This window comes from Carcharhinus amblyrhynchos, unplaced genomic scaffold (assembly GCF_965287045.1).
Source record: "Carcharhinus amblyrhynchos unplaced genomic scaffold, sCarAmb.v2.hapA scaffold_38, whole genome shotgun sequence".
Lineage (NCBI taxonomy): Eukaryota > Metazoa > Chordata > Chondrichthyes > Carcharhiniformes > Carcharhinidae > Carcharhinus > Carcharhinus amblyrhynchos.
The window spans coordinates 8,110,924-8,124,940 of record NW_027649779.1 but is presented as its reverse complement, the minus strand read 5'-3'; the positions used below and the strand labels follow the sequence as shown (position 1 = coordinate 8,124,940).

General features: G+C 43.0%; 10 non-coding genes and 1 gene segment (V, D, J or C); 5 read left to right on the top strand and 6 right to left on the bottom strand.

Annotated features, from left to right (window-relative positions):
* Positions 1–8,389, top strand: part of LOC145362453 (Ig heavy chain C region, membrane-bound form-like) — a 32,462-nt gene extending 24,073 nt beyond the window's left edge. Inside the window, 1 exon segment of the C gene segment in view lies at positions 8,285–8,389. Coding sequence covers positions 8,285–8,389 — 105 coding nt within the window.
* trnaf-gaa (transfer RNA phenylalanine (anticodon GAA)) lies at positions 292–364 on the top strand. Its single transcript has one exon. It is a non-coding gene; the product is annotated as a tRNA-Phe (tRNA).
* trnal-uag (transfer RNA leucine (anticodon UAG)) lies at positions 3,736–3,817 on the top strand. The gene has a single exon. It is a non-coding gene; the product is annotated as a tRNA-Leu (tRNA).
* Positions 4,875–4,947, bottom strand: trnav-cac (transfer RNA valine (anticodon CAC)). The gene has a single exon. It is a non-coding gene; the product is annotated as a tRNA-Val (tRNA).
* Positions 5,368–5,439, bottom strand: trnae-uuc (transfer RNA glutamic acid (anticodon UUC)). The gene has a single exon. It is a non-coding gene; the product is annotated as a tRNA-Glu (tRNA).
* Positions 5,994–6,067, bottom strand: trnan-auu (transfer RNA asparagine (anticodon AUU)). Its single transcript has one exon. It is a non-coding gene; the product is annotated as a tRNA-Asn (tRNA).
* trnan-auu (transfer RNA asparagine (anticodon AUU)) lies at positions 7,850–7,923 on the bottom strand. The gene has a single exon. It is a non-coding gene; the product is annotated as a tRNA-Asn (tRNA).
* On the bottom strand, positions 8,330–8,400 carry trnag-ccc (transfer RNA glycine (anticodon CCC)). The gene has a single exon. It is a non-coding gene; the product is annotated as a tRNA-Gly (tRNA).
* A 1,048-nt stretch (positions 8,401–9,448) lies between these two features.
* On the top strand, positions 9,449–9,520 carry trnaq-cug (transfer RNA glutamine (anticodon CUG)). The gene has a single exon. It is a non-coding gene; the product is annotated as a tRNA-Gln (tRNA).
* Positions 9,521–10,124: 604 nt separating this feature from the next.
* On the bottom strand, positions 10,125–10,214 carry trnap-agg (transfer RNA proline (anticodon AGG)). Its single transcript is given in 2 exon segments — positions 10,125–10,160; positions 10,179–10,214. It is a non-coding gene; the product is annotated as a tRNA-Pro (tRNA).
* Positions 10,215–11,872: 1,658 nt separating this feature from the next.
* On the top strand, positions 11,873–11,944 carry trnaq-cug (transfer RNA glutamine (anticodon CUG)). Its single transcript has one exon. It is a non-coding gene; the product is annotated as a tRNA-Gln (tRNA).
* The last annotated feature ends 2,073 nt before the right edge of the window (positions 11,945–14,017 follow it).

Sequence of the window (14,017 nt, the reverse complement as noted above, 5' to 3'; positions counted from 1 at the left end):
GACTCAGTGCAAGCAGACCCGGTTTACTGGAGAAACAACTAGACTGGCTCCAGAAGCCCATCTTTTGCCCACAGCAATTGATATTACATTGTCTTTGCTGGTTCCTCCTGTCAAAATGAATAATGATGTTTCCCACTGCATTAAAGTTTTGGAATAACATGTTCGAGAAAAAAATATTCATGACGTTTAAAGCAAATCAGATCAACACCTGTAAATGATGCATAAACGAATAGGCAGAAATCATTGCTCTCTTAGATATTTGGGAGACGGAAGCTACTACTTTACCAGTCAGCCGAAATAGCTCAGTTGGGAGAGCGTTAGACTGAAGATCTAAAGGTCCCTGGTTCAATCCCGGGTTTCGGCAGGGTCCCATTGCTGATTTTCTCTGCTAATTGCACTGCATTTTGTCTCGCACTGTCTTCAAACATCAGTTCATACAAGCTGCAACAGACCAAATACCCCTCGCAATTTCCACCCTGCCAGATGTTGTTATATTTCCACCTTGTTGGATTTCGCTTTTTAAAAAACTTCCTCTATTTCTAAACATTCCCAATGTTAATGAAAGGTGATGGAGGTGAAGGTTTATCTTTGTTTCCTGATGCACACATGCCATGTAACGTCCTGAGTTTTTCCAACCTCATCACATTTCAGTGCAGATGTCAGGTCCGTTTTTACATGGCAGTGAAAATACATTTAGTTGACCTGCTGTTTCATCCAAAACAATGTATATTTGCATTACCTCTTTTGATTCCTCCAGAAAGAGGCCATTGGACCCATCGAGTTCGCACCCACAACAATCCCACTCACGCCCTATTCCCCGTAAACCCACATATTTACCCTCCTAATCCCTGTGACACTAGGACCAATTTAGCATGGCCAATCAAACTAACCCACGCATCATTGACACGGAAACCAGAACACCTGGAGGAAACCCACGGAGGCACGGGGAGAACGTGCAAACTCTGCACAGACGGTGACCCGAGGACCTGAGTCCCTGGCGCTGTGAGGCATCAGTGCTAATCACTATGTTACCGTGCTGCCCTTTCTACTGCATTCAATGTTACTGCAGTTCACTCCATTCAAAGTTTTAGCATCAATCTGTGATAAACCATCCTGTGGTGATTCTGCTGAATAACATTAAATTATCACCGTTAATGGACCATCCAACGTTGGACACCATTGATTTTAAACTTTGCTGCTTTTCTGGGTGAACTCCAGCTCTCCATTCCTCCCGCAATGTCACCGCTCAAACTGAGTCTTTCTCTTTCCCACATTGTTAAACTCACACTTACTGGTTTCTGAGTGAAAACTGCCTCCACTTCACTGGAGGTGGGAGAGTTTCCTATTTTATTCAATTAAAAGTTTTCTTGTCATTGAAGCAGAGATTTGGGCCCAGATCTGCGAGATATTTGTGTCGGTCGAAACCATAAAATTTCCCCCATTAACAGCCAGATTTTAACCCGTATCAGCATTTTGTACCATCAGCACTTTCTAGCCTATCGCTCTCTTCTTTTCTTTTTGGTTCTTCACATGTGACTTTTCCAATTCAGACGCAAACAAGGAAATCTGCCGAATATTGATTCTGAGAGTTGCAGACCAGTAAGTCATACAGGATTGTTGTACAGCTCCCTGATACTGATTCCGACAGAACTGTAAGTAATGCAGGATTGTTGTACAGCAATAAATCTACATTCCCTGACCGGGAATTGAACCCAGGCCACGGTGAGTGAAAGCGCCGAATCCTAACCGCTAGACCACCAGGGAATTTAGTGCAAGTGCTTTAAAATGTTCATTTATCCATGAATCACCTGCTTTTTTACTGTATTTCGGACTTTTTAATTCACCAAATACAAGTTTATCTTTCACATTGCCATGTTTATATCACACACAAGTGACTGTTTCAGCCAATGAAAGCAGTGATTCCTGTTAGCTGGAACAGGAAATGGACGGTGAGGTGAAATAGTCCCGCAAACTGCTCATCTGGCACTTTCAATTTCCAAAACCCACCAACCTCATCACTGTGGCTCCTGTGAAACTTGGAAGGTAACACACGGCAGGAATTCATCACGGAGGGCACAAGTCATTTACCTTCTCTTCCCGTTTCTGTCGCTGCCTCTCTTCCAGCTCCCTCTGGCTGTTTAGCTCCCAGGGTCAATTACCTGCTTGATCCACACACAGACAGCTGGTGAACCCGAATTTTATTTGGACAGCAGGGAAAGCGAATGTATGACACACAACATGGAGCAGAGATGGAGTTTAGAGATGACAGTACAAAGAGGCAAACATATCTCATCTTCCTGATCCAGGTACTGATTACAGGAATGTACACAGTGTGTTGCTCTGTCCCACTGCACAGAGCAACACACACAGACACAAAGGCGGACAGAGGCTTGAACCCAGCGTGCAGGTGCAGCAGGTGGTCAGGAAGGCGAATGGGATGCTGGCCTTCATAGCGAGGGGGATTGAATATAAAAGTAGGGAGATCTTGCTGCAGCTGTATAGGGCATTGGTGAGGCCGCAGCTGGAGTACTGTGTGCAGTTTTGGGCGCCGCACCTGCACAAGGATATTTTGGCCTTGGAGGGAGTGCAGAGGAGTTTTACTAGGCTGATACCGGAGTTGAGGGGGTTGAGCTATGAGGAGAGGCTGAATAAACTAGGCTTGTACTCGTTAGAGTTTAGAAGAATGAGGGGAGATCTCATTGAGACGTATAAGATGATGAATGGGATGGATAGGATAGAGGTGGAAAGACTCTTCCCGCTCAAAAAAGACAGTAGGACTAGGGGGCACAGCCTCAAGATAAAGGGGGGGGCGGTTCAGAACGGAGTTGAGGAGGAACTTCTTCACTCAAAGGGTGGTGAATCTCTGGAATTCTCTGCCCGTTGAAGTGGTGGAGGCTGCCTCGCTAAATATTTTTAAGAAGCGGGTTGATGGGTTTTTGATAAGAGAAGGGATTAAGGGTTATGGGGAGAGGGCGGGAAAGTGGAACTGAGCCACGACAGATCAGCCATGATCTTATTGAATGGCGGGGCAGGCTCGAAGGGCCAGATGGCCTACTTCTGCTCCTATTTCTTATGTTCTTATGTTCTTATGAGATGCAAACATCCAGAAATCAAGGCTGTCACCAACTGGGGTCAGTTTTGTTCAATTTCTGGCTGGAGGTTAGTAAATTATCGCTGATGAACATAAATGAAGGAATCTGGAAATGAAACAGGAAAAAAAAGTCTGGAATATTTGAAAGGATTTGATTGCATTGAACGAAGAATTAATTCTGCAGTCACCTAAAGGAATGAATGCTGAGCAGAGCAGTGGGTGAGGTTCAAATCTTCGTGAGAAAACATCAGTTTCAAATCCACTTTCACTGCTGTTTTGATTGCAGGTCAGGAAATGAAGCTTTATTGCTCTCCTCCAATCCGTGACAATAAATATCAGTTATTTCCCGGCAGCAGGCACAAATCTCAGTCTCGCCTTGTGTCCTGTCCTTTCTCAGGTAAAGACTCGCAGCAAATTCAACAGGAAGCCATATTCTCCCATCTGGGGAGCAGACGAGGTTAAGGACAGTTTAAATAGAGCCGGCTCTTCACTGCAGCTCATTGTGTTTCTGACTGGAGATGAGTTTTGTTTGCTGCACATCTGATTCGGTGACGATTTCTTCATCGCCCATCCCAACTCCACTGATTTTAACATGTTTCCGTATCAATGCAGTGAAATGACAGGATTATCACATTTTCCCCTGTGGTAGTGTGGCCGAGCGGTCTAAGGCGCTGGATTTAGGCTCCAGTCTCTCTCGAGGCGTGGGTTCGAATCCCACCGCTGCCAGAGTTGGTGCAAGTTTTTGCCCTTGGAGCTGAAATCCAACAGCTCGGGTTGAAGGCAGGAGTGTGTGCGGTGCCGTTTTTGACAGATGTCCCTGTGAGGACAGAATATTGCATTTGACTCATCAATCGTCAGTTCCGATACGACACACCAAAAAAAACACGCACCGACCTCCTCTGGGACCCAGCGGTCAGTGTTCTTCCTCCCCCAGTATGTCCCCAGAGTTCAGAACCTGTGGCATCTTCTTCAGAGTCTTCAGTGTACAATCGATGGAGGCGAATATCATGCGAAGGCCATCTCCACACCCCCACTGCTTACCATCAAAAAACAGAGCAAAAGGAAATTGAGAATCGACGAGCTTAAGGATAGTTTAAATGATGCTGTCCGTTCATTGTGTTTCTGAAGTGAGATAATTTCTGTTTGTTACACAGTTCAGGCTAACCTGATTCAGAGAAGGAGCAGGCTCAATCCTCCCGATGGCCCTTCCCAACTGCATTACTTTAAACAAATTTCAGTACCATTCTCATTATATAATACGATTCTGGTACCTGGCAGTGTGGTCGAGCGATCTAAGGCGCTGGGTTAACTGTCCAGCCTCTATGGAGGTGTGGTTTCGAATCCCACCGCTGCCAAAATGGGTTTGAATTTTGGGCCTTACTGCTGTAGTCTCACAGCTCAGATTGAAAGCAGGAGTGTGTGTAGTGTCATTTTCGTCATGTGATTTTTCTGTGAAATGTGCGCCATTTTCTCTAGTTCACTTACAGTATCACTTGTATCTGTCTTTTCGGGCCCACACTGCTATCAGATATTTCAGATGGTGATTAACCATATTAGTCTGCACCTATAAACCCATTAAATACTGTTGGAGACTGAACTAGATGCGAATAAATGTTCGGTGTCAAAATCGAACTTTCCCGTCAGTGGACCTTATTTCACAGAAAGTTTTGAGGATGAAATCAGAGAAATGATAACATGTCTTTAACATCGAGGTTCGGATAATGTGCAGCAACAAACTGAAACCAAATAATTTCCCTTCCCCAACATAAGCAAGCTTAATGATTATTTCTGCCCGGTTTTGAACCGGGGACCTTTCACGTGTGAGACGAACGTGATAACCACTACACTACAGAAACAACTGGAAAACTAACGGAGCAAATCGGCCTGTCTGCAATGTTCAACTGCGCTGTGTTGCTGCAGGTTCCGATGGTTAGACTGAGAGCCCATGTCACTGAATTCAGGAAGATAACCGTTACTTTCAATCTGATTGTACAACTTATCCCGAACAGCAAAATTTAAAAGCGTTCGTCTCGCAAATATCTAAGGGAGCAATGATTTCTACCCATTCATTAATGCATCATTTTCATCTTTTTCGAATAATCTCAGCATTTTGTATCATCAGCGCTTTGTAACCTGTCGCTCCCTTTTATCTTTGTTCTTTAAATGTGACATTTCCAATTCAGATACTAAAGAGGAAATCTCCCTGATGCTGATTCGGACAGAACTGGTGCAGACCGGGAAGTAACGCAGGATTGTTGTACAGCAATAAATCTACATTCCCTGACCGGGAATCGAACCCGGGCCACGGCGGTGAAAACGCCGAATCCTAACCACTAGACCACCAGGGAAACTGACTAATTTTAACATATTAATTTATCCATGAGCCACCTGAATTTTGTTTTATTTCAACACGGGGACACAATCTCAGGAGAAGGTGCTGATGATTTAGGACTGAGATGAGGAGAAATTGCTTCACTCAAAGGCTCGTGAATCTCGGGAATTCTCTACTCCAGAGGGTTCTGATGTTCCATCACTGAACACATTTCAGTTTGGGTTAGACAGATTTATGATCTATCCAGGAATGAATGGAAGCAGGAATATGGAATTGGAGCAAATACTCAGCCACAAGTTCATTTTTCAATTTTTTTTATATGTTTAAAGGTATAATGGAAGCATTTATATATATATGATATATATATGTAATGGTGTACAGATATATATATGTATATATAATGTTATATGTAATATGTTTGAAGTCAATCGTCATTAAATAATGTTGGTAATACCAGATAACAGTACAGCCAAAAACAATTGACAGCTATTTTTTATTGGCACCACGGACCCATTGCCAACAGGCAACTGTTTACCTGTGAATGCTGATGGTGAGGAAATAGTAAAATTCCGTCCCTAGGTGGTCTCGAACCACCAACCTTTCGGTTAATAGCCGAACGCGCTGACCATTTCCGCCACAGAGACTGAAATAACAGCTGAATATATTCTAAACCAGTTTGTGACCAATGATCACGCAATCTGAAGCTTAATTTCATTATTAATGCACTGGGCTTTGCTTCTATAAGGGCTACAATTAACCCTGTCTCATTTATGACAGTTCATGGCAGTGTTCACTACAATCACACATTTGGTGCAGTCTTGTACAGTAATGCACTAGGCCATGTCTCTTTATATACTGCGTCTGATTCATTTGAATCATTATTGCAATGGACTTTGCAACTGTGTACACTGCATTATATGCCGCTTCATTTATTAATACATATAGACATGCCATGATAAATGCTACAAGTCATCGTCTCTGAACTATTATTACTTAGTCAAGAGTCCACTTACGTTACATTAGGCTCCATCTCAGATATTATTGTGCTAGGCTCTATGTCATGCACTACTGAACACACCCGTGTATCACGAATAAAGCAGACACTTTCTCACTAATTGTTTTTCTATAAAATGCGTCTAATAGATGGAATCGAACAAAGAGCGAGTGAGAAGAATAGATGGATATTAACTAAAAAGTGCAATATAATTGTGTGGATGAAATTGTGTTATAGATCAGAGTGAGTTAGGGCTCGAATTGTGCTGAAGTTAAAAATTATAACAAGGAACTATATTTACATATACACAGAACATATTATAGAGGCAGGGTTCGGCTGGATTTCTGAACGGACTAAGGAAAAAAAATGAGCGCCGAGGAATGGAAAATCCAGCGAAAAAGAGACATGTGCCCAATTATAATGAAATATTATTTGATAATGTCTGGATGATAAAATAGACAAATCTTTAAATCACTAGAATGTAAGGTTATTCAATAATTAGCGGGTAATCGACATGTTCACTAGCCGGAAGGTAAATGTGATTGCAAGTATTAGATTCAATATCCTTCGGCCAAATTTCCCTGTGAATGTTACTGACAGAGATATTAATGCCATTGCTTTACTGATTGTTCCCTTTCCATGGAAACAGGGAAATAAATTTTCCTCAAATATCTTCTCAAACCTGCTTCACTATCTTGTGATTAAAATGATACAACACCACCATCTGCTGGCGAGCAGCAGCGACTGCAGGCGCTTGTGCTTGTGAGTCTGCGAACCGGTTACTGAAATATGAATATTGAGCGATATTGTCCGAGATTGTAGTTTATAGAAGGATCTCGGCTGGCGTATTCGCCCTTTTCATAACCAGGTACCGCAGATAAATCGTGTTCTTCATTTCCCATTGGGAGATAATGTCTGGAGATTGAAGTTGGGATTATTTGAAACTTCAAACTGCACATTCGATGCAGTTATCAGACGTTAATCAAATTCAGAATCTTAGTGGGTAAACATTGCTGCCCTCTGCAATTCGTTTTTCAGACATTTTCACGGTTTAGTCTTAAAAAAGGCACAAAGAATCAGACATTTACAGGGACACACACACACACACACACACACACACACACACACACACACACACACACACACACACACACACACACACACACACACACACAGGTATTGGAGCCGGCAGAGATACAGGGGGGCATACACAGATTCAGGGACACATATAGGGGCACACGAGATTCAGACGCAGACATATAGAGATCCTGGTAACTCGAAAGATACAAGGGCACACACAGAATCAGAGGCATATACAATGTCTCAGCTTATACACTGCCAAACTCTCTCTCGTAGTTCCAGACTTTTCATTCAGTTGATGCAGGCAACTGTTTACCTGTGAATGCTGATAGCGAGAAAAACAGCAAAATTCCGTCCCTGGGTGGTCTCGAACCACCAACTTTTCGGTTAATAGCCGAACGCGCTGACCAATTGCGACACAGAGACTGAGGCAGCAACCATTAAATATAGTCTAAACTAGTGTGTCAGTGACCACAATTCTATTTCGGAAAACCTGTTCCAGAACTGCAGCATGACGGCACTGTTTGCAATTCTATGCAAGTCTCTTTAGTTCCGTTAATCCTGCAGCACTGCTGTAGTGTGTTTCTCCTATGAACGGACAGGTAAAATGAATCCATGTCTCTTATCACAGGGAGGAAAGGGAACTAACCACCAGTAGCCCAAAGATCCAATACTTTCCACTCAATCATCAATAACACCATTCACAACTGCACCACCTTCCGAATACGACGATCCATTTCCCTCAGGATTTAATTCCAAGACTTAATATTTCCCTTAATTTTGACAGGAGATTCGCTTCAATATACAGAGTGAACGGAGAAAGAAGAAGCTTTGCATTGGCCGGGAATCGAACCCGGGTCTCCCGCGTGGGAAGCGAGAATTCTACCACTGAACCACCAATGCTGCTCTTCCTGGCACTACCCCCACCTGCTCTCGCTTCCTTCACACTCAGCAGCACCGTAATTTCCTTACTTTCTCCTTTCGTTCCCCAAATGCCCACAAATGCTCTCACTCAAATCTCACACGCAACATCGCACAAGCCTCTCATGCTGTTCAACACCTTCCTTTCATTCACAACCGCATCTCAAACTTTCAACCTTCCTCCAAAATACAAGCACTCTGCAAGAATCCCCCCCTCACACAGCCTCATTCTCCCAAATATGCCTCTGCTCCCATCACATCAGTCTAAACACGCTTAAAACGTATTCAAATCATTTGCACACTGTCTCTTCCACTCAACTCATATCACTACAATACACATCATGCCATTCTGCAAAAGCTTTAAGTTGCTACATTTCTTCAAAGCTGGTACCCAGTGCGACACCAGGCCAAACTTCCACTTTCAACAATATAGGGTTACAAGTTAACTCGGAATGAGTTAAAAAATAGGGCTGAGGAGAGCTTGTAGGGGGCATGAGAAGTCCTTGGCAAGTCGGATAAAGGAAAACCCCAAAGCTTTTTACTCTTACGTTAAAAAAATGCATTAAATCTTCAGATATCGAGGCCAGTCTGTGACATCTGAAAGAACTGAATCCTAACCACGAGACCACCAGGATCCCATCTGCCTGATTCTCCCAGATACTGATTACAGGAATGTGTACAGCGCCAATTGTCCGCACTCACACACTACTTCCTGTCTGTTAAGATTTGAAATTGTTCATATTTTCACATTGGCTTCCAGTGTGATGAAAGCAGAGCTGTGAAAAGCTGATGTTGTTCAGTGGATTTACTGCAGTAAGGTTTATGTCAGTTCGATGCAAACATTGGTGTTTGAATGTGGTCAGTTACAGTGAAATTTAATGCAGTGGAAGGTAGACTACTCATTTTTACAGGAGGAACCAGCAAAGGAAATATAAATATGAATAATTGTGCAACGGGACTGATATTTCTCCCTGCTGTTCAAATTGGCACAAGTATTGATCTACGATTTTCAGGGTCTACCCTCGTGTTGGGTTCGGTGGTGTAATGGTGAGCACTCTAGACTCTGAATCCAGCGATCCGAGTTCAAATCTCGGCGGAACCTTGTTTTAATTTGCAAATACGGATGATGGATTGGCTGAAGGGCGTTTCGTTTCAATTTATCACCAAGTCCTCATCGAGAGAAAAATTTGACAGCCCGTTCAAGTGCTGTTACTCAAGTCACAGTGGGGAGAGATCATTCTCACCTGCTAACAGTGAGCGATTCAGTGATGGAAAAACTATTGAATGTCAAGGGGCGGTAGTCAGATTTTCTCTTATTGGTGATGGACATTGTCTGGGATTTGTGTGGCGCGAATGTTACTTGCCACTTGTCAGCACTTGCTAGTCCAAAACATAAAGCCTAATAGAACGTAACATACTGCGGACTTTCGAAATCTGAAATAAAATCAGAAAATACTGGGTGCTGTCGGTATTTCTGGCACTATCTGTGGAGCCAGGATCAGAACGAATGTTTCCCGTCCAGATGTCACATGGCAGACGCGGACATGATGAGTGTGGGCTCCTGCCATGTGGGTGTCTGAGTGGGCTCTTTCCCCGCTCGAAAACTCTGTGCCTTTTTTTTCGGAGCCAGTCAGCAGAAAGCCATCCCGCCGTTTGCACCTAAAACAGATCAGGATATTTGACTTGGTCAAAAAGAAGCGAACGAAGGGCTCATCCGGGATTTGAACCCGGGACCTTTCGCATACTAATACCTTGAGATACCCTAAGCGAGAATCATACCCCTAGACCAACGAGCCCACATGCCTTTAAGTAGCAAAATAAGATTATGTAACTTTCTACAAAGCAGTTCTGACACCTCGAGTGAAAGTCGAAGCCGGTGAAAACAAATTCACCGCATCAGCATTTGTGGACTTTAATCTCCAGCAAGATATCCGTCCAACATTGTTATCTCGACTGTTTGTAACTGGGGGCTTTTGTTTATAAGGTACACATGTTACAGTCAATAATTTTAACTCAGCGACTTCAATATGTCGCAACGCTGATTCTGCCTTTGATATTTGATCACTTTTGAAAGGTGTGGTCTGTCAGACAGTTAAAAGATCTGGAACATTTAAAGTACAGATTGATGACATTGTTCACCTGGGAGATCTGTGGGATTGTGTGAATGGGGAAGGATTGGACTTGATCCGATAGTAATATGAGTAAATTATGAGTATATGTCAAATTCCCCAACAGTGACAATCCTGAACCTCAGTGAGGGAAAGCACCTAGACAGGACTGTATTGGCACGTTCACTATGAGTAAATTTTCTCTGATGTTTAACCCCATGTGTTGTCCTGACATTGAATCATTGATTATCAACATGTGCCAGATTATCTATGAGGCCGGCGAGAGCCTCATTCTCTGTGGCTCTCAGTGCACAGTAATACACGGCGCTGCCTGTCACCTGCTAATCCTTCACGGACGAGTGAAAAGTGTTTTGTTTTAGGTTGAGATTCCCGCTGAAGTTTTCAGAACCCGTTGTTTTTAAACTTTGCTGTTTTTCTGGGTGAACTTCAGCTCTATTCCCCCGGCAGTGTCACAGCTCAAACTGAGACTTTCTCCAATCTGCTTTATTAATCTCACAGTTACTGCTTCCTGAATGAAAACTGATGGCAATCAGTCGAGGTCAAATAGTTTAATGTTTCATTTATGGAGAAGTTTTCTTGTCATTTAGCCCGAGAATTTTACTCAGAACTGAGTGATATTTCTGTCAAAACAAATGGTTAAATCTGACCCGTTACCACCCAGATTTTACCTTGTATCACCATCTCTATCGGCAGCGTTTTACATCATATCACTGTCTTTCACTCTCTGTGTTTGTTCTTGACCTGCTGCTCACGTGACATTTCCAACCCGGAAGCAAAAGTGCAAATCTCACTCCACCGATTCTGGCGGAGCTGCTTTGGACCAGGAAGTATTACTGGTTTGTTTACAAAAATCTTTAAATCTTATTGCATCGAAGGCAACCTGAGACCCTGAAAGCGCTGAATCCTAACCACGAGACCCCCAGGATCCCATCTGCCTGATTCTCCCAGATATTGATTACAGGAATGTGCACAGCGCCAATTGTCCGCACTCACACACTCCTTCCTGTCTGTTAAGATTTGAAATTGTTCATATGTTCACATTGGCTTCCAGCTTGATGAAAGCAGAGCTGTGATAAGGTGATGTTGTTCAGTAGATTTACCGCAGTAAGACCCATATCAGTTCAATGCTAACATTGCTCTTTGAATATAGTCAGCTACAGTGAAATATAATGCGGTTGAAGGTAGCCTACACATCGTTACAGGAGGAGCCAGCAAGGGCAGGTTTGGGTAATTCACGGGATTGTGCAATGGGCCTGATATTTCTCACTGATGGTTAAAATGTCACAATTATTGAGCGACGATTTTCAGTTTGCTGCTGTGTGTTGGGTTCTGTGGTGTAATGGTGAGCACTCTGGACTCTGAATCCAGCGATCCGAGTTCAAATCTCGGCGGAGCCTTCCTTGAACTTGCGAATACGGGTGATTGGTTTGCTAAAGGGTGCTTTGTTAAAATGCCTCACAAATTACTCATTGAGAAGACAAATTTGTCAACCAGTTTTCCCTGCAATTATTTTGCACATTGGTGCCGGATGCCTGAAACGTTACTGTTTTCATCGTTTCGCTGCTTTTTTAATTCCTCTGTTGGAAATAAAAAGAAACGGTTGGTGTCACACAATAACAATTCCACTGGAGTCTGACAATTATTGAGCGTGTGTGTGTGTGTGTGTGTGTGTGTGTGTGTGTGTGTGATTTGCGATAAATACCTGCTGTCTTCCTTCAGACTGCTGTTGATTGCATAGGTGACGTTTCACACTCTGGCCTCTCGCCTGCCAACTTTGTTTAAATTGGGAGAGATAACAGAGTGAATTACACCTCAAGCTGGACACAATGCCCACACTGTGGCTTCTCTGCTTCTCAGCGCGAACAATGGTTCTCTGGGGCTGATGCAATGATCATGATTGGTATGTGGCCTAACCCCATGTTAAAAGCATTGGACAATGTAAAGATTATTCGTCCTGACAATACTTCAGCAACAATAATAACGATTTTTGCTCTTGGACTATCTGTGCCCCAGCCAATCTATTCAAGTACTGCTATGACACTATCAAAACTATCATAATTCCACTATTGTGGAATTTTCGCAGACATACCCGATCGCAAAAGGCAGGACAAATCCAAATCGACCAACTTCCGCCCAATGAACGGAACTCGATCAACGTAGTAGAAAGTATCAAGGATTATTGAATAAGCAATAAGAATAATGGTAATAATAATAATAATAATGGTAATAATAATAATTTGCTCAGTGATGCTGCTGCCTCACAGCGACAGGAGCACGTGTTCAATTCCGACGTATCATCAACGTCCGTGTGGAGTTGGCACATTCTCCCCGTGTCTGCATGGATTTCCTCGGAGCGTCCCAGTTTCTTCCCCAGACATGTGCGGATTAGGATGATTGGCCATGTGAAATTGACTCTCGTGTCAGGAGATTAGCAGGAGAAATTTGTGTGATTAGGGAAATAGGGCCTGGATGGGATTGTGGTAAATCCAGACTCGATAGGCCGAATGGTCTTCTGCACTGTAGGGATTCTATGTGATATTGAAGGAAGGCATTAGTACAGAGGATGTGGAAGAATGGTGAGGTAACTGTGGCCAAGCCATGGCTTCCAAAGGATGAAGAAACAGACAAATTGGCAAATTAATCCATTGACTTGAGAATTTGGAGCAGTTTAAAATGCAGCAAAAAAAGGACGTAGGGATTGATTGGGAAGGGGGCAATAGAGTATGGAAGTAAGAAGGTGGGAAACACAACAAAAGTTGATCCATTTGTGGGCATTTTCAGAAAATTATTTAGGCTCTAAGATGGTACCTAAAGATTGGAAGGTAGCTAATAAATGTCCACCATTCAAAAAGGGTAGAGAAAAATAGGGTGAACAGTAAACCAATGAGCTGAACATCAGGATTGGGAAGTTGCTCAACATTTGGAAGGCAGTGGTATAGTCAGACGAAGTCAACATGGATTTGCAAAAAGGAAATTATGCTTAGCAAAGCTACTAGGATTGTGTGAGAATGCAACTAATAGAGGTGACCAAGGAAAATCGGTGTATATGGGTTATTTAGACGTTAGAAGGGTTTCGACAAGGTCTCATATAGCATACAACCATAAAAAGTTGAAACAAATGGATAGTGTCTTGAGATGGATAGAAATCTGCTTGGCAGATAGGAGGCAAAAAGTTGGTAGAAATGGCTGTTTTTTTTCAATTGGCTGGCAGTGACCGGTGAGGTACCACAGGAATCCGTGCTAGGAGCCCAACTGTTCGTATTATATACAATTGAATTGAAAGAGGGAAATAAATGTATTATCTCCAAGTTGCAGATGATGCAAAGTTAGGAGATAGGGTGAGCTCTGAGGAGGATGCAATGATGCTTCAGTGTGATTTGAATAGGCAGAGTGAATGAGCACACGAATGGCAAATGCAGTATAATGTGGGTAATTGTGAGATTATCCACTTCGGTAGTAACAGTAGGACG